The sequence below is a fragment of the Eutrigla gurnardus genome, assembly GCF_963514095.1.
Source record: "Eutrigla gurnardus genome assembly, chromosome: 6".
Classification (NCBI taxonomy): domain Eukaryota; kingdom Metazoa; phylum Chordata; class Actinopteri; order Perciformes; family Triglidae; genus Eutrigla; species Eutrigla gurnardus.
Genome location: NC_139920.1, coordinates 14418938 through 14438574, shown reverse-complemented (window position 1 = coordinate 14438574; position 19637 = coordinate 14418938). Strand labels below are relative to the sequence as shown.

Genomic DNA, 19637 nt, shown 5'->3' with positions numbered 1-19637 from the left:
TGATGGAGTTTACTTCAGTTTATAAACGAACAAAAATAGATTTCAGATCTCATTGTGGTTCGCTGTGTTTACTTGGCTTCGTCGACAAAAAGTTAACAAAATGACTCACACACACACACACACACACACACACACACACACACACACACACACACACAAATACATATACAAACACACATAAACACGCAAATGCACAAATAAATACACCTCCAGTAACATCCACACATGCTGCAGACACACACACACACTCACACACACACACACACACACACACACACACACACACACACACATACCGGTGGTCCTGCTTTCCCTCTTGGCCCGGCAGGACCAGGTGCTCCAGCAACACCCTGAAAAACATAACATCACACTCTTTTATAAATGATAAGAGATAATAATAGTTCCACTCACATCATGTTCAGCTGGTGTGTGTTCACCTGCGTGACAGGAGACGTACCTTATCGCCTTGGTACCCCATCTCTCCTGGCTCGCCCATGTGTCCCCCTTCATCCTGAATTTCACAGTATCACACAGAGATATAACTCTGCCACAGTGATCAAAATACGACCAGAGATCAAAATATACTTTTACATAAAGTGCACACTCTATAATATAAGAACATTATGCCCCAACACTTGTTAACCGTCAAGGCAAGCTGCTATCAAAATTCAGTTTGGACATCATTTAAAAAAACAAATGGCAACACTTTAGAGAACCAATATTCACTTGAAATAAATATCATAATTAAAAAACAGATAACTCTAAGATAGCTCTGTCTAACATACAAAATTGTATTTAGTTCGTACTAGTGGCTACGTGATCCAAATGTTAACGAGATCACTTGTAATATTTTACGTAAGCTACTTCGGACACATTACATACAGATACACTGCAATAATATAAATATTTAGATCACCTTATCACCTTTCAATCCAGGCAGGCCGGCTCGTCCTGGTGGGCCCTGCCACAGAACAAGGGAAGTGTTTGTAAGGAATCAATTACATAATAACACAAATTTATACCGTGGCAAATGATGTGACACTTATTTCTCTTACACTTTATATATTTACAGGCCAGTAAATGTAAATATGGTGGTACCAGATTTATGATGACCGTGCATAATTTACAGATATAAATAGTTGAATTTGAGAGGACTGTACACTATTTTCCTTCGCCGCCGCCAACGTCTCACTTACCTGAGGTCCCGCAAACCCAGGCAGCCCTCGCAGTCCCTCAGGCCCCAGGTCTCCCTGTGGAGAGAAGGAGGTACACAATGGAAGTCATGGATCACAGACACACGGACTATTATTTTGACACGAACACCAGCTACTGTTTCCGACGTGGAACATTCCTTATTGTCACAACCTTACAGCACAACTAAGCCGTGTTGACAGTGAACCCAGTTGTGTAGCATGGGTCTGGTCATGGCCCCGCTCGCCACTTCAAGCCCACAACATCCACCCTAATTGACAGAGGCGAGGTGAGAATGGCCAGAATGAGAAGCTGAACCCAAAGATACCCTTTACAAGCGAGCAGCCGGCTGGCTGGCTGGCTGGCTGGCTGGCGATGGGATGTCTGCACAGTGACTGCTGCAACCACGTCAGTAGCTATAGTCAGTAAATCAATGGCAAACAATCAATGTGCCAGCCTTGTCAATATGCCAAAAATAAAAAAGAATTATGCTGGTTATAAATATATTATATAAATATATATAATAAGACTGGAAGTGGAAATGAGAGCTCTTTGTGGACCAGTCGATGAATGTGAAAATATATATGGATACCGGTAAATAGGAACATCATGTACTTATGTTAAATCGATCCATGTTGATGTTTGCTGTTAAACTCCAATATGGAAAACAAAAACACAAGTGAGGGGCGAGTGAGAGCACATGGCTAAATGCTATGTCATCAGGGACATGTGGCTTGAACTAAGAATCCATGTGAACCCTGTTCGGCTGGTTTGTGATGCTGCATCGACTCAAAAAGGGTTTTCAACAGAAAACACATGAAAAACGTCAGGGGGGGAAAAAATATCTTTCCTCCCAAAACACGAGGCCAGTTGAAGTGATCCGGTACATCAACGTCCCACAATGCTGCCAGGTGGTTAGAGATCATCCAAACCATTGTCTCCCAACCTCACTGAAGACAAGCGAATGAAGACTTGACAAAATCCAGATTGTAGAATTCCTTTAACTCTTGTTTCAACACAACCACTGAAGCCTCAGATAAGCCATTCAAACACAACACTCAGCACCCAGTGGATCATGTGCTACAACACATATGTGCACATAAATGATCAAAAAGTGGTAAATCAGTAACACACACACACACGAACACAATTGTTTTGTCTCCACTTTTGTTTTTCGGACTGTCTGGCTGCATCACATTTTGTTGAGTCACACACTGGCAAAAACATCAGCTGCATACCAGACGGAACACTTGCTGCTCCGTTCCTGCTCTTCTTTCGTTACTTTACTGAAGTCCTGACTTCAGTGTAATTGCTTTTTCGAGAGATGAGCGAGCACAACTGGAACCCACGAGGGTGTGACTGACAGCGGGGAAGTGAAGAGGAGCGTTCGACGTTGAGTCAAAGTTCCTTGTGCGATCTGTCCCGTGTGTCAGAATCACTGGGCTGGAAAGTTGACTAAATATGAATTACATCAAAGACGGGATTAAGGAGGTGGAAGTATTTTGGCTCTCTTGGGTGATTACTCAAAAGTACTTACAAAAGTAACCACGACATCAGCTTGAATTATTAATCATATTCTTTTCTGCTAATGCCAAGAAATGTTGTAGTTGGTAATAATCATCAATAACATAATGTGCAATAAAAACACATTTTCAATTTTGCAATGTAAACTTGTACTTGTTGTAGCACTGACTGTTACATAAGCTCAGTCATGTTAGTCTGCAACTCTGAAATCACTAAAATAACTGAAGCTTAAACATCAGAAGACGTAAAAGAGTCAGATGGATTCACTTCAAAGCTGCTTTATTTACGGCTCTACCTGCGTAACCTTCCCCTGTGATAATATCTCCGTTTACGTAAAACAAAATGAAGATAGTTTCTGCGTGTTTCATGTCTTCGTGCCTGTTGTAAAGATGACTTACAGCCGGTAGCGGAGGTAAAGGTTAAGAAAATCCCATCCATCCAGATGTTTCTCGCGCACACTGTTGTGACCCTTCAAGAACCCCAATAAATCCCCATGCTATGAGGACAGCAAACCAGTGTCAACAAGGCTTGAAATTGTCCCAAAGGAAAGGCGGCGTACGCGGTTGTATCTATTTTTCTGACATGAGCGGGGCGATGTTTCAGAGGCCTCTGTGATCTTTTAACAGTTGTACCTGCTGTAAAAAACACAGCATGCTCCCTATTAGGTGTGTGACAGTCTAGATTCTGTCCCACTGCCATAACAAGACACAGCCTTCCATGTGGTCACGCTGATAACACTTAAACCATTGCTGCAGTCTGGAGATGCGCAACCTCAATCCGACCAATAAAGACACACGAGTAGGCAGAAAGGAACGAGCACAGGGACAGAGCTGTGAGCCTGTTTAGACATGGGAAATGTAACACATGAATAAAAATGAACAAAATTGCAAAACTGATACTCACCCTCAGACCAGGAAAGCCGCTAATGCCAATCCCACCAACAGGACCCTGTGAAACATCACAGCAACATCCTAAGTACACAGGACAGGACACATACAGTAGTGCACATTCCTCATCCCCAAGGCTGCGTTGGAAATAATGTAAGTAGCCCCAACATATCGAAGTCCGGAGCCAAAATTATGATAATTAGGACGGCTCAGTAACTGCTGATGACCATTTATGTGCATCCTGCTGAACGCTTTAAGACTGAATGTTATGAGACGGGAAGGCCTTTGTGTGAGTGTTTGGGATCTACTTTGTGTTTAGGACAATGTTTCAGTTTAGTAGACAAATGAGCAATTGATTTGGATCAATTATACAGGCCTGTATTCATTTATGGGTTTATAGTTTATGTATTTTGGTTCTACCTGTGATTGGGGGATTAGATCAGAGTGCCTGCAGGTTTGCCTAATTAGATCATCTCAGCAGGGAGGGGCTGGGAATATCCAATGTGAATGGGAAGAGGTAAGAATGACATTTTGTTATATTTGGGTTCGCCAGCAGTAATTTATGCATATTTGTGCATAACCTGTGTTTCCCAAATCAAATGTCAAATTACTTTATCTGCTTAGCTCACCCCATACTTACCCGGACAGGTGGTAGGGTCCATTTAGGTGAGGTCAATCTGTATAAATGGTTTCACCAGAGAGAGGGGGCGAGGGGGTTGTTTTGAGGTTGCTGTTGGTTTGTTTGTTCGATGTTAATTTGCCTCCGTTTATTTTTGTTGGATGGTGAATCCAGGGTTTCATTTTGGGCTCTTTGTTTAAGTACGTTTTCTTGTTTTTGTTTTTTTTTGTAAATAAATCCCCTCTTTGCACGCATCCTGTTTCCAGTCCGGTTCCTTAAAGATTCCTTTTTCTTTTAAAAAAAGTTGTCGGTGCGCCACCAATTCACCATTTAAATGAGGTGGCGACACCACAGCCTTAACATGCATTAAATGAGTTTAGCATATGAATCTGAATAAGTGTATGTTCAGACTGCTTTGCAAAGGTGCACACAGTGACGGAGGACAGGTAACAAGCAGGGAGAACCAGACTTCACAGATGAGGCCAGAAAGCAGGCAGAGAGGACAGCGGAGTCGACCAGGAGGCACACAAGGGTTCTCACCTCATTGCCATCAGGACCAGGAGGCCCCCTCTCCCCTGCATCACCCACCACACCCTGTGGGAGAAGCACATCTACACTCAGTTTAAGAAGGTCAACCACTGTCAATTATACCCTCCACTTATATACAGTAGCACCTCCGTACAGGTGAATGGACAGTACACCCTTACTGTCACTTCATTTCTATATATGACAGCCGACCTTTCCTTAACATATAGCATTTAACATGCCATTTCCCCAAGATGAAATTTGCATTGACACGGTGTGAAAATAAGGCTCATTTAATGAAGCAGGATAAGCCTGTGTATTGGTGAGATTGCGGGTGAGTTAACAGCAACCCAGAGACCACAGACTTTGATCCAGTTAGCCAGACATCGTTTAACATTCCAGAAAAAAAAAAGAAAAAAAAAGAAAAAGAAAATTCAGATGAAACAGACACTGGGCTCGCTGCCCGCTTGGCAACTTCAACAGAGAAGCGAAGGCTTGTTTTTAAAACATTAACTTTTCACAGTGTGAGGGCCCGACCTTGACATTCCATCTGTCTTTATCTCAATCTGTCATTTTTTTTTTTTCAATGCCACCCGGGAATAAACTTGGCATCGCAGGACCGACGTCAAAATACATGCCATCAAACATGTCCAATGTGATGTGCCACATCGTGTTAAATCCTCTAAAGGAGGTCTTACTCCGTCTTGTTTTCCCTCTCTATGCTGTTTAAACCCTCAGTGTCCTGCTACTTTGGCACATTCACAGCAGATGAACCAAATAAATGAAAATGTCCCCGGGGCTTTTGTGCATGTGCTGCTAATTCAAGAAGACATTATGTATCCATTATCAGATGGGCAACATTTCTTATTCGTTTTACAATCTCCTCAATTTCTTTTTACACAGGATAACACCGTCATGCCTGCAGCTGTCTCCTCATAGCTATTTATAGATGACAGAGGTGTTTATTTTTTTGTCAAGCAAAATCAAAATGAATGGATTATTACATGTCTTCCTTTGGGGCCAGGTTTTCCAACGGGACCAGGAATGCCCTAGAAAAGAAAAACAAGTGGATAAGTGACTCAGATCTGGGGGATGAACGTGTGCTGTTACAAGGGAATAGGTGTAACAAATGAACACTTCTAGAACAGACCACGTAGAAAGGAAGAGTCATCGCTATTTCAATGTCATGTATTTATATATCTGAACAGAACGCATGGACATAGTCTTAACACAACCAAGCCACAATAGAGCAAGAAAGACCAGGATTTCCTTGACACTGAAATCTCAAAAGAATGAAGGAAGGAGCGATGTAAGCTTATATGGAAAATATACATTTTGCTCATCATTTTAAGTTATTGCTGCCGAGCACATTTTACTCTTATCCAGCAGCTTAAAAGGGACACAAATATGAACAAATTGCTGCGAGTACAAACATGTTCTTACCATGTGTAACATATTACAAGACGTACTGAAAAATGTTGATGATGACAAATCGCTAAAAAGGTATTTAGCTTATTAAAAAGTAGGCATTTATCAAACCTCGATGGGGGAAGATAACCACACAAAGGAGGGTAAAACAAATGGAGTGGGAAGACATGAAGTAGGACATTATGGGAGATGAATATGAATATTACTTGGAGTGAAAAAAAAACAAGTATACGGGAGTAAAAAGGCGTTCACAACGTGTGCATCACTCACTCTCTCTCCCTCTAGCCCCAGCGGCCCAGCGACGCCAGGAGGCCCAATGAAACCCTGGAAATCAGCAAGATTTCATGTCACAACGAGACATTTTTCAGCAGTTAATACAAGAGCACTTCTATTGAACACAAACGGTGCTGCTGGAAAAAAATGGGATTGATGTCACGGAGCAGCACGGGAATAGCTGTTCACATTGACGCACAGGTAACATGTATGTAAGGGGAAACTATTTACTTGCTAGCACTCTTCTTCTGCCCCGACTCTTCTGCTTGTCACTTGACCAAGTGGGCTATCTGGCACCCCCACATTCTGATTTTGAGGATGACTGTGAAGCAGCACCTTGGCTGTAGTATTTAATCAGTTGACATCTACACACCCTCACATCTGATCAGCGTGCTGTCTGTCCGTCTTTGTGGCCCTTTGACCCCCTGCCTGTCTAACTCTGACACAGTAATCCCAGCTATCCTCTTTCTCTGGGCTGCAACGCTCCACTTAAATCCCTTCTGTCTGTTGTAATATTTTCTCCCATCACGTTGTATTGTTTCCTCTTCTTTTTCCTTCTGTTCTCCCGTTTAGGGGCATTTTGCTTGCTGAGAAATGAACCATCATAAGAGGAACCAGTGAGCCTTTATAGAGACAACCCCGTGCCCGGACCCGCCCCCTCAAGCAGTCTCACATCCGGCAGTACGTCCCAAATCCAACTCAGACTCTGAGCAGTCCCTCTGGAGGAAGGCTGTTGGCCTGACACTGTCCTAATCCTTTCAGGAAATTAAGTGTTCAATCCAGCTCTGCTAAGTAGAAGAGGGCAGAATGAGAGCAAAAAGAGCCACTTGTACTTACACGGACACCTTTAGGCCCCGGGTTACCTTGTGGCCCTGCTGAGCCCTGCAAAAAAAAGGCATGGACTCAGGTGAGGTCAGTGATTTCACATGGTGAGAGAAGCAGGAACACAACAAACTCTGAATGCACAAGAAATACAATGAGCTTGACTGACAGACAACAAACTGCACATATGAACATCAGGAAACAAATTGTATTCATTTAGGCATTTCTTTGCAAATTGCATTTTTCCATATACTGTTGTGGAAATAGCAGTTGTTTACTGCTGAATTAGAAGTCTCAAATGAGTAAGAAACGTGCGTAGGAAAGCTGAAATATCATTATCATCTCTGTGTATTTTCTCTAGAGTTCTTGGTAGAGCAACCGAGAGAGGATCGATGGAGGAACTGTAAGCGTATTTTTGTATTTTTCACTGCACCTGCCTGCCAGGGTAACCTGCAGCGCCGGCTTCCCCAGGAAGTCCTGGTACACCCTGCAGCAGGGAGCAAGAGAACAAGGGAGAGGGAGAGAGAGAGAGAGAATGAATGAACGGTGAATAGGGAGATTAGATGGATGGATAAAGTGAAAGAGGAGACCAACAGAACTCCACCAGCATTGCCAACTGCGGAATAAAACGAGCACTGTTCATTCCTGACAGCCTGCACCAAGAAAACCGGTCTATGAACTGTACCTTTCTAGACCCCTCACGTTTTCCCCATCCCCACTGTTTAAATGATACTTTTTTGACATGATGCTCAATTTAAAACAATCGGTTGCTGTAATAACTATTGTTATCTGTGCTTTCCGTTCTAAAAAACATTAAAAAAAACCTTTAAAAACAATTAACTACTTACTTGTTCTCCTTGCAGTCCGGCTGGCCCTTGATAACCTTTAGGACCCTTGACAATTAAAGAAAACAAATGTATTTTGAGAATATTTCACCATAAACATGAACAACATGAGTGTACAGCCATGCTCTGTGAGGCTATATACTTTATATATATGCAGGGCTAGCATGCTAGCACTTGTTAATCAGAACTAAAAACAAACAACAACCGAGGCTGATGGGAATAAAGTTTATTTACCAGGTGTTTGCTCATAAATCATGAATAATAAATACATTGAAATGTAGACCTCAGACAAAAAGTCAGTTAATGTCAGTCAACAGTTGTCAAGACTTTCATAGAAAACCTCATGGTGGTGCTAGAGTGAAAGTCAGGAAATGTCCAGGTTATTAGGAACCCTCTCTGATATTTGTAGTAAAATTTCCATGGCGATCCATCTAATAGATGTCGAGGCATTTCACTAAAATGATTGTCAATCTGCTGGTGGGTCGGAGGAAAAGTCAGGGGATCACGAAAGTCACAAGGATTAATCCTCTGGGGACCATGAACGTATGTGCCCCCCCGAACGACGTTGCTATCTTTTGAGCCGCTAGCAATTTAATAAATACATTTTATTCACGTGCGTTTGTGGCATCCATCCTGGAATTTAATAGCTGCAGGAATATTCTTTCCTGCAGTTATTTCTAAGGGACAACTCTTAAAGGTCCAAGGTCACCGTTAATGACCTCTGAACAGTCTCATTAAGATTTCTGAATTCCCAATAAATAAAACGTGAAAATATGCTGATCAGTGTTAAAATTCATATGGTTTGTACTTCCTGTTATGGATAGACTAATACCATATATGACGTGTGTTTTAAACTTCCATTATCTTCATATTTCAGCAAGAGAAATATTGTAATATACATTATAGATAATAGATATTTGTCATGTGTAGTGTTTCCAGGAGACAATCCAGAAGCCATTCCTGGTTCTTACTGAATAGGTTATCGAGTACAGTGTGGGTGATTTTTTGAAGGAAACTGACACAATTTAAGACATACAAACTTTCTATAAAATGAATAATTTGCTCATTCTAGATGAGAAGATTTACTGTTTTGGTAAATCACACAAGGTCAGGTCAGGTTCGGGTCTTTTTTGGGGCATCAGCCCTCTTGCACGGCACCAGTCTGTCGTGTGCTTCCGAGGTTGTGACACATAAACCTTCACACTCAATGAAAGGCCCACTTGGGGGTAAAGGGCATAGGACCCGAGCCGTTCATTTCCTCTGGAAATACTTGACGGGGCAGAGTTCATGTGCTGGGTGTATTAGGTTCAGTTACTGCAAACACTGGGATGGCCTCCTGGGAGGCAAGGTGAAGGCCAGCTATGTGGAGACCAGACTGAGAGCTTCAATAAGAGGCTACCTGAACAACTGTGTGGCTATATAGCCACGTGGGCAGCAGGCCGACCTAATGCAGCACATTAAGTCTGTTCTGGAAAGGCCAGCAATAGAATGACTTCACTTTATCGATCCCAGCATCCATGGCATTCGCTGACCCGAGGAGACATGGGATATTGTTTATGTCAGTGACCCAACGAGTGCCTTTCCTCTGTTGGATGACCTCAAAGCCTCTCTGTACTTGAGAGGCTATCTATGGAGATAGACAGAAAGACTGGAGACAGGCAGAGAGCAGGGTGGTTGGAAGCTGTCTCTGATAGGGTAACCTAATACTGACCACATAAGACCACCAGAGGCCAAAGTGAGGCTGTGACTAACATTTTGGAGAGAGCACAGTGTTTGAACAGTGAGCGCGTGTGTGTACCTATGTTTTTTTTGGGTGAATTAGATTTGTTTCCCCAACCGTACAATACAATAGATTTCTTGAAAATAAGTAAACTAATCTCATCTAAACCAAACTCATCTATTATCCATGATTATCCTCTTCAGGGTCTCTGGAGCTGATCCCAGCTGACATTGGGAGAAGGCAGGTTGCACCCTGGACCGGTCATATACAGACAGACAACCTTTTCACTGTCACTTTTAATATCTAGAGTCATCCATTAACCCATCCTGCATGTCTTTGGACTGTGGGAGGAAGCCAGGGAACCACACTGACACTGGGACAACATGCGAACTCCACACAGAATAACATGTCTATATCTATCTCCAGCATCAGCTGCTGGTTTTAACACACGCAGGCTTGTTGAAATCAACTAACTCTTACCAGTGGACCTGGAAATCCATCCAGCCCCAGCAGACCTGGCGGACCTCTGTCACCCTGTTAGAACAGATGAGAGTGAAACACTTGCAAAAGATGGGGGATGCACTGCACACCATCATCACAGAGATAATATAAAAACATTAAAACACTGTAGAATAGTATGTTATGAAAGGAAATGAATTGCATTGCTTTAGCTCTGACAGTTAACCCCTACACAAGTAAATGAATTATGTATAAATGATTTGACACAGAATAAATCTTCATTTTCCAGTAAGAAATCTCAACGTTCATGTTCCAAAAGGCTATTCATTATTTTGGATCACTGTAAAAGGTTCTAATGCTTATCTTAGCAGAAAAAAACTCACCTATGGTGGGTTTTCCATAGGTGAGTGAGACGGCCAATTAAGAAGTGCTTGTGTCGACCATCCATCTAAATGTGTCTTACTTATGCTGCTTCTAATAAAAACCATATGCTGCGCAATATTTGGCCATTCTGAAAACAATCTGATAAAACGTGAGGTGAGAGGGACAAACATTTTCAAAGTCGATGGTCTTATTACAAAGAATGATGAGAGATTTGGAATAATTTGTGGGGATGAAGTTTGATGAATATTTCATGGACAAACACTGTATGTTTGGTATTAAGTGATATTTATCCCAGATAGGGTCTAAAAGGGAGAAATGATGATACGTTTTCTGAGGGGATTTCTAGGAGTGCACAGCACATTGCAACTTGAAAGGAGAGAAGCTTAATTATTTCAAGACACTTAGCAACATTGTAATATTGTAATTCCCTTGTAATATTAAAAGACAAGCATCTCAAGATGGAGTAAAGGTTGTGTGGAAAAAAAGGAAGTCCTGAGAGAAACAGAGAGGAACATGGAGGACCAGGGATCCTGACATAGAGACAGACAGGTGGCAGATGTCTTACCTTCTCTCCTGGTGGGGACTGGCCAGGAGACAGCCCAGGGTCCCCCTTTGAACCCTAGAACAGAAACAGGGTCACAAGGTAAGAGGCTTCTTCAGCAACTCACTTTCTTTGAAAGCTCCATATTTTACAAATTATTTATATTACTTATTGTTCAAATTATAGATTTTCTGAATACATTCCTGAAATACACAGTTGACTAGACCTGCTGTGCTTTGCCCATAAACATTTTGTTTGCTTTCTATTACATTAAGGATATAACCAAGCAGCAACTATGAGGCCAATAAAGAGATGCCTTTTCTAGAATGATCAAGTTTCCTTCCACAAGGTAATGTAAGTGGATACAGCTTTCCCATCAAACCAGAAAATAATCTACACACACAATTGTTAGACGCTTAAAGCATTTCTTAGAACAGCATTTTGAAATGAGATTTAAAAGAAAAGGCCCAGAAAAGGCAACATCTTGCACACACATTTTCTTGACTTTATACAGGAATTTTCAGTTCCGTCTTCATATATAAAGGACAGATGTAGAAATTATTGCTGAGTTGACATCCCGATTTCTGCACAGTGACCACGCAAGGCAGTAACAATTAACAAGGAAGTACAAAAGCCTGGCAGCATCCAGACCTGACTCAGTTTCTGTGTCATCATCCCAGACCATGTGTATGATTCCCACGAGGCAGATAACAAGTCGAAGGAGTTTGCCGGAATGGATTTTGAGTGAGATTTCCACAGAACAGCAATATTAGATTTCTACACTAAGAAGGCCCAGGGCTTTTCTACCCAAACTGATGTGGATTAGGGGTCATTAAATATCTTCTATTCCCACACTTTTACAAACAAAGCGTAAACGTGTGATGGCATGCCAAACCACCGATCTTTGGAGAAAACCACATCATTTCAGCAAATTTACTAAACAGGGCTGGGTATCATTGACCAGTCATATTTTGGTATTTGTGGTGATACATGATATGACGTTCTGAATCATCTACGGAGTGGGCTAAATGTTCAGTTGCAAGTCAAAGCCACATCTGAGATGTTACATATGAACATAAATCATATCACATGGCATGGTTACGCTACATCTGAGACAAATAATGGAGTATAATTTCAACAATATAAATGTGCTATATTTAACAATTTACTGCTATGGATTGGCCATATAAAGTGTCTTTTTTTAACAGACCAGACCTCCACTAGGTTGCATCGCATGTATATTATGAACATGCCCACACTTTACTCCTAGACATGGTTGGGGTTGTGCGGAGAGTGTCAGAGAGAAGAGATGCAAACATATGACTTTCCGGAAAAAGCGGTTTACGTCACGCAACATCTATATCGATGTCTTCTCAAAATATATTGAAACGGTGCTCATCAGGAACACAAATGTGCATAAATAAAAACTAGTGTCAACTCTAACCCCAACCATATATACTGCAATCTTTTGCTGTGGTTGTTCAAATGTGGTGGGTACATGTGATGAGGTGTACAGCTGCATGGACTTCAGCCAAGCCATCATTTGACACCTTGGATCCGTACATTCTCCTCAGTAGATTATGGGCATCATGTTTCCATAGTTTTGACTGACAGCCAGTGAGGCAAAGCAAAGCTTGGGAGGGGGGAGCAGACGTTCTACCACAGCACAATACCAGGCTTCCTTTCTGTTGGAAAGAGTCAGCAGTGCATGAAGCAGATTGAAATGCCCTTTTAAGTTCCAGCAAGCTTATCGTCATAACATCTCAGAGTGTGCTTAAAACACAACAAGCAAGCTCAGCATCCAGGACTATATTCCTTTGTATTGGTCCTAGAAACCAAACACATCTCAACAAGGATTTTCCCAAACTGAGACAAAGAGTCTCTCAATCTCTAGTCCGCCTCCGCAAAGAGGTCGGGGATATGAGAATGACTCACCGGCCGTCCACTACGGTATTAGATGGTTTTGGTTTTGTGTGTGCACAAACAACTGTGGGTGTACAAGCCGAGGGAACAGCGAGCGGTGCAGGTGGCCCCACATTCAACCAATCGGACCCCCTCAGCCAAACGTGCAGTGTCCCGGCGAGGTCAAAGCAAATCCCTCAACGTCCCTGTGGTGTTCGACGAAATCGAGCAGGAAAAGAGAACATTCCTCTCTTTGTGTGTGGGGTAAAGTAGGCGAGGAGGCCCTTAGCATCATGAAAAGGCGTCATATTTATATTTCCATTTCTTGTCTTTAGCTATGCTGTGTATGTACAAACTACAATTCACAGTTGATCTATTAATAAGCAAACTGTTTTGTATCAAAAGACAGAGGAGGGAACATCCACTAGCATTGCTGTTCCCCAAAGTATCATAACATATAACATATGGTCACACGCTGGGGGAATAATTGACCAAATATTTAAAAATGCTCATTTTCTTTATTTTTCTCTTAATTCTCGGTTAATGAGCCAGGGCTAGCACGATGTGGTGGAAACTCAGTTTACGACAATCTATGCTACGGTGTATGTAATTTAGTCCGACAAACACCCGTCTCCCCTTCAGCCCTTCCTGCTACACTGTGATTACTAAATTGACTCATTATTATCACCGTACCTACATCTGGAAGTGTCTTGTTTTCATCCCACTTGAACATGCTCTGAGGGCAGAGATTGGCTCTTTCGGGAAACAACATGTGATTATCTGCTAAAATTGATGCCATTTGATGAAAACAGACTTGAGTGTGAAGGATTAAAGGACAAAGACAGGTCTACGAAACCATCTCAACCGAGCCTCACACTGGCATTTATATACACACCACTTGTTAGACGGGAAATTATAGGTTATGAAAGTACATGACATTGAAGACTTTAAGCCACAATTCAGTCAACCACCTGGTTAAACCGGTCAACCGGACTTCCATATAAAGCCCCAAGTTAAAAGAATATATGACCATGGAATTGTCCATGTCTTTAGACACGCAGTATTGCAAGCGTATGTACATGTGTTGCTCTTTTCTAGACAACGCAACGTTTTATTCCATTATCTAACTATCCACCAAACATTCTGTTAACCTTTATGTGTCATGTATGTGTACATATGGTAATATGTCTGCTTTGTGTGACTAATCATCCTCTGTTAGGCATCCTTCAACTTTTTCAGATTGTGGATGTCCAAATTCACCACCATAGACTATAATGTATGCTTGGGAAAGACTTCTAATATACCCAAAGGGCATTGTCTGTGTTGGATCTCCTTTCCCTGCAGCTTGATTAAGCATATTATCAAATGTTCATGTTAATGCGACGTGATCTTTTGAACAAGCATGGACACGGAACTTGTCATCGCTATGAGGATCTAGTCTAAAGCAATTCAGTGAAGCATAGCAATAGTTGAGGTAAAACGCCGCAGTCCCACTTGTATTGGTTGCTCAACATCTGCTGTTAGCAAAAGTATTGCAATGGTATTTGCTATAAATGTTAATTGGCCGTTAATGTCTCTCTACCATGGGAGAATGCCACTCACCTTAGGCCCAGGTGGTCCAGGCTGTCCTGGGCTTCCATGTGGACCGGTGGGACCCTGGAAGAGATGCAGACAGAGACAGAAAGAGCACAACATTAATTTAATGTGCATTCATGACAACAACACCCCAGTTCCCGGGTCCATCAGAGCACTCCATCTTGAAGGACATCCTAATTCGCTAAAAGGCTCGCCAAAGGATCTATAAGCGGGGAAATATGGGTGTATCCACTGTGACTCTAAGAGGAGTGATCATTGTAAATGTAGCAGGACTCTAAACATGTGTCTAAAAGTGTTCCATTTGTATTCATCAGTAAGTCTTAAAAATAAACAGATGTGCGATCAAACTTTCTGGTGTGTTAAGGTGTTACGTTTGTGTTAGAACTTCTTCTTCTTACACAACACATTCCTTCGTGACCATTCACACTCATATTACTCATGTTTTTATGGTTGAATGTTGGCAACACACGATTCAGCTGCTACGATATGACTTGTAATGTTTACAAGTGCAAACAGCTGACGCCAAATAATTCTATCAATATCAATTCTCTCGCACTAATTTGCTGTATTTCATGTCGTCACATAGATAGACATCAGATCCACTGCACATATGCTCTTGAATGTTTATTTCTGCACATCCACTGACCAACATTTTTGCTCATTTTGCACAAAACTATTTACATTGTAGATAGTTGTTATATTATTATTCATAGTATCTTTTTATATTTTTATTGCACATTTTTGCTATTCTATATTTATGTTCTCGACTCGCACAATACTTTGTCTGTATTTTTGCATATTATTGTTGTTGTAGTAGTTTATTGTATGCATCAAACACAGACGGACATTTCTTGTAGGTGAGGAACCTACTTGGCATTTTATATATATGTATATGTAATATGTGCTGATACGGAAGGCCATCTTGTTAAAGAAAATATCGTCTTCTCGAATAAGTGTTTATTTCGTTCTCTTTCAAACTTCTATCGACATCTCACGATGAGGAGCGCCTTCATCTTCATCTGACTTCCTGGAACATCACAGGCATGCAACCAATGCTCAACCCTACATGAACACTTATGCCTACAACTACATGTGCACATTCGTATGCACACACACACACACACACCATAAATACACTACATTCCTGCACATCTGTCACCCTGCTGCTTGCAGAGCACGTTTTCTCTGCACTACAGCCAAGAGCCAGGAAAAAAGCTCCCCCTCTATCTTTCTGATTCTCCCTCACTGTCACATCGTGGCAATCCTTGAGATTTCAGTCCTAGTTGGTTTAGCATTTCCATTTGAGGGAAAACATTGAAATTGTCCTCAGAGATCAGCAGCAACTTAACACCTGCGTCAATTTTACAGCATTTGTGCATGGTTTTGTGCATCATTTTTTGTACATATATAAAACATAAAAACTGTAATACAGCATTTGTTTTGCAAGAATATCACCACAGATATTGTGATGCATAAATAGTGAAAATACCTTCATCAGTGGGCATAGGCTCAAACACCAGACTTTACCTCCTTCGGCGACGGATAGTGACTTAACATTAACATTTATTTAAATGAAAATCTTCAAGCTTGCTACTAGCATCAGACAACTTAGCTACCGGTAGTTGGGCCACTGAGTAGCTCAAGGCTGCGGCTCTGCACTACGTTCACATGGTGGTTACAGCTGATAATGCAGACATGAGCATTGGTAGCTAAACACTGTTAGCTCTGACAGCACTGTTGCGGTGCACAGCCGACGCCATGTTGAAAGCCACGTGAAGGCACTAGATATCCCCTGAATTTCGACGGGGTAAACTCTTAGTCATTATTTGGTTTGCGTGATAAGAGAGCCTTTTGAAGAGAGTCCATCATTTAGGTTGCCAAACAGCAAAACAAGATTTGACTGCAGATTTCTTCATAAAGTACATGCTATGGATCACCTTCCTCTTCAGAGACGTAAAATTGTCTGTTTCCATGACATATGCCCACACCAAATTTTCCCCCGGGCTCATGGTCTGATAGCGTTAACAGTCTGCATCTCTGTGGTGAGCCACAGAGACACAACCACAGTACAACACACTGCCTTCAGCTTCCCACCACATAATGATTCCAAGGCTCCCTGTGTCTCCACCTTAGCCTTTGGGGTTAAGAGCATGTTCTGTATCAGCTATGTGCTTTGCAAACCGTAGGGAGACAGGTTGTACTATCTGCCACCTCTCTGTCTACCAGCCTGTCTTCCTGTCTGCCTGTCATGCTCTATTAAAATACAGCAGAACATAAGTCCACATTCAGACCGGTAAAAATGTTGAATCTGGCTCCAGCGTTGCAAACAAAACGATGTGTTAGCCAGTCAAATACTTTGCAACTACCATGACTAAAGATAAAAAATAGTTGTTTCCATGAGTTAGGACCTGTCTGTGGATCTTACAAACAGCCACATAAACCTTTAAATGCAGTGATCTGTTACTCCAACTTCCCGGATTATCTTTCATTGTCTCGCTGGTAGTTTAGCTGATGAAGACAATTAGCCCCGTTCATGCACATGAACATCCACATTCCCACGTGTTAATGAGCAATAATTTGTCACTGCTCACACTTGAGTCATGGTCCAATGAGGTTGAAAAGTAGTCCTTCAAAATTGTCTTCAGGTAATCGTGCATTAAGTTAATTGCATTGCATGTTGTCCTTCATAAACACTGACACACTATAGATATTTACATTCCTTGAGCTTAATCAGCCAGAAGATGTTTCTGTGCTGGGTTAGACCTTCTACAAAGACCAACAGTGAACTATTTATACACTGTCCCTCTAACACATACCACATCCATTTAGTAAAATGTGTCTTGTTCTGTTTAAAGATGCCTCCGGGGCCTGGCGGCGTGATCACAGCATTGCATCATGACAAGACTTGGCAGTTGCAGTAGAGCTCAGTCTCCAGATCAATGTGGAGATGCAGCCTGCGATGCCCGAGCTGCTTTCGGTTGCAGCTGGTTTCATCTGGAACAATTTGGCTACTCAACCTGGGCGCTCCAAAGGTGCGGACAAGTAAACGCCATTAATTGTCACAAGCCTCTTCAAAGCCAGGTTTGTTCCTGAGTTGAATCGACGCTAACCACAAACATGGCTGTCAGTGACTTTTTCAGTGACTGGATTGTACCAGTAAATACAAGCACAACCCATATGCCATGACAAAAGATGAAAAGACAAAAAAATAGGTAAACGCATTAGTGCTGTTGATGATGTTGTTGAAACGTTAGTGCCTTAAAGGCCAAGAAACCTGACCATGAACTCTTTATAGTGTGTTCCTAATTGAATGCCATCATCCCATGCAAGGAGACGGTTAGAATGCTCCTCCTGGTTAATAGATAGCAATTACTCCACAGCATGTTGCCTGTGTACCATCACTTTTGTGCAGGTTACTCACCCGAGATCCTCTTTTCCCTGGAGGCCCAGGTAAACCAGGGGGACCTGGAGGACCCTAAATCAGAGGGACGGGGAGAGAAAGGAGAGAATGTTGTAAAGAGAGAGGGAGTGAAGGGGGGGATAAGAATACGTTAATGGCAAGCAATAACATGCAGTTCACTGTCCAGGCCTCTGCAATGATGAGTATGTGCTATAAATATGTAAGCGCTATGAAGTTCAAAGACAGGAGGAAAGTGTTTTCTTCTCAAAGCTCTATGAGAATCTCTAAAGAGAAGGGTCAAGTTACATTCTCAAAATGAGACTGACAGCACCAGCTGTCGGTCAGCCAGTGGGATTAACATAATCCCTATGGAAAAGCTTCAGACTCATCCTAGATCAAATCCAAAGTTTCTCCAGTGTTTTGCTAGAAAAACATAAATTACATTTCACAAAAATATGACTCGTTTAAGGGATAATTACATATAATATTCTGTTATTTTCCAGCCCTAATTAATGGTGTTCAATATGGAAAAATGCAAAAATGGTCGTGTACATCAGGCAGTAAAATGTTTCCATTTAAAGTCTTATAGATGGTTTTGAAGTGGCTGATTGCCAAAGTCTAGAAATATCAAATGGCTACCACTTGGTGGAAGGCCAATGATGCTGTGTTTTCATATTGTTGAATGGTGTGAGACTAAATTCCTCAAACATCTTTGTTTTCAAATAATAATAATATAGATAATATTATAATATAAATACTCATGGCACTTGCATAGATCACTGTTTCTCAACGAACAGTCAGCAGAGTTCACTGAAATATGCTAAAAGTGATTTTCTTATTCTACTCCACAATGCCATCTCCCCTTAAAATAAACCCCACTATAAGGTGCAATAATCACACTTTCAGATGAAAACAGAAATAGTATTATTTTACGTACTATTCTGAATTCTAAAGTAAAAGATGATGATGATGGTGGGGTGCTCTGGAGCATCCTTGTCCCCCATCAGAGCAGGAGATGGGCACAGAGGGAGACATGAATAAAGAAACAGCTGTTTGTTCCTCTGGACTCCCACACACAGACACATGGAAACTGTGAGCACAACACTGCCTTCGCCACAACAACAGGGCCTAAAGAAACAGAGGCACTCATGCAGTAAAGTGAGGCTATTGCTGCCAATACGGGGGTCAAGCTTTTCTCAATGGAGTCAATTCAAGAAGTTAAATTTCCCTAAAGCTGAAGGGTAGAATGAATCATCTTTTGAACTTGTTGGATTGTGTGACAGTAACTTGACCTGAATAGCCCCTTCATTCTAATCCTACATGCAACCAATAAGCAAAACGGGTACAAATGGGGTTTACCACACACACAGAGGGCTCCTGTGATAAAAAAAAAATAAAAAATACCAGATCGTCTGTCAAAAAAGGGTTAACCAGGCTCACGTTTCCACCCCGCACATGCCACTGTACTTACTACAGTTATGTGGCTGCAAAACTATGAAATACATCCCCTGAGGATGTAAA

The 19637-nt window shown here is 41.7% G+C and overlaps 1 protein-coding gene across 1 annotated transcript in view; it reads right to left on the bottom strand.

The window, feature by feature from the left end:
• col24a1 (collagen type XXIV alpha 1 chain) overlaps positions 1–19637 on the bottom strand; it is a 72278-nt gene that overhangs the window by 35954 nt on the left and 16687 nt on the right. Inside the window, exons 5-19 of the mRNA XM_084010917.1 lie at positions 18138–18191; positions 14723–14776; positions 11243–11296; positions 10315–10368; positions 8118–8162; positions 7703–7756; positions 7285–7329; positions 6445–6498; positions 5751–5795; positions 4762–4815; positions 3619–3663; positions 1197–1250; positions 917–961; positions 458–511; positions 297–350 (exon numbers count right to left, since the gene is read on the bottom strand). Coding sequence (XP_083867043.1) covers positions 297–350; positions 458–511; positions 917–961; positions 1197–1250; positions 3619–3663; positions 4762–4815; positions 5751–5795; positions 6445–6498; positions 7285–7329; positions 7703–7756; positions 8118–8162; positions 10315–10368; positions 11243–11296; positions 14723–14776; positions 18138–18191 — 765 coding nt within the window. The remainder of the gene's footprint in view (positions 1–296; positions 351–457; positions 512–916; positions 962–1196; positions 1251–3618; positions 3664–4761; positions 4816–5750; positions 5796–6444; positions 6499–7284; positions 7330–7702; positions 7757–8117; positions 8163–10314; positions 10369–11242; positions 11297–14722; positions 14777–18137; positions 18192–19637) is intronic.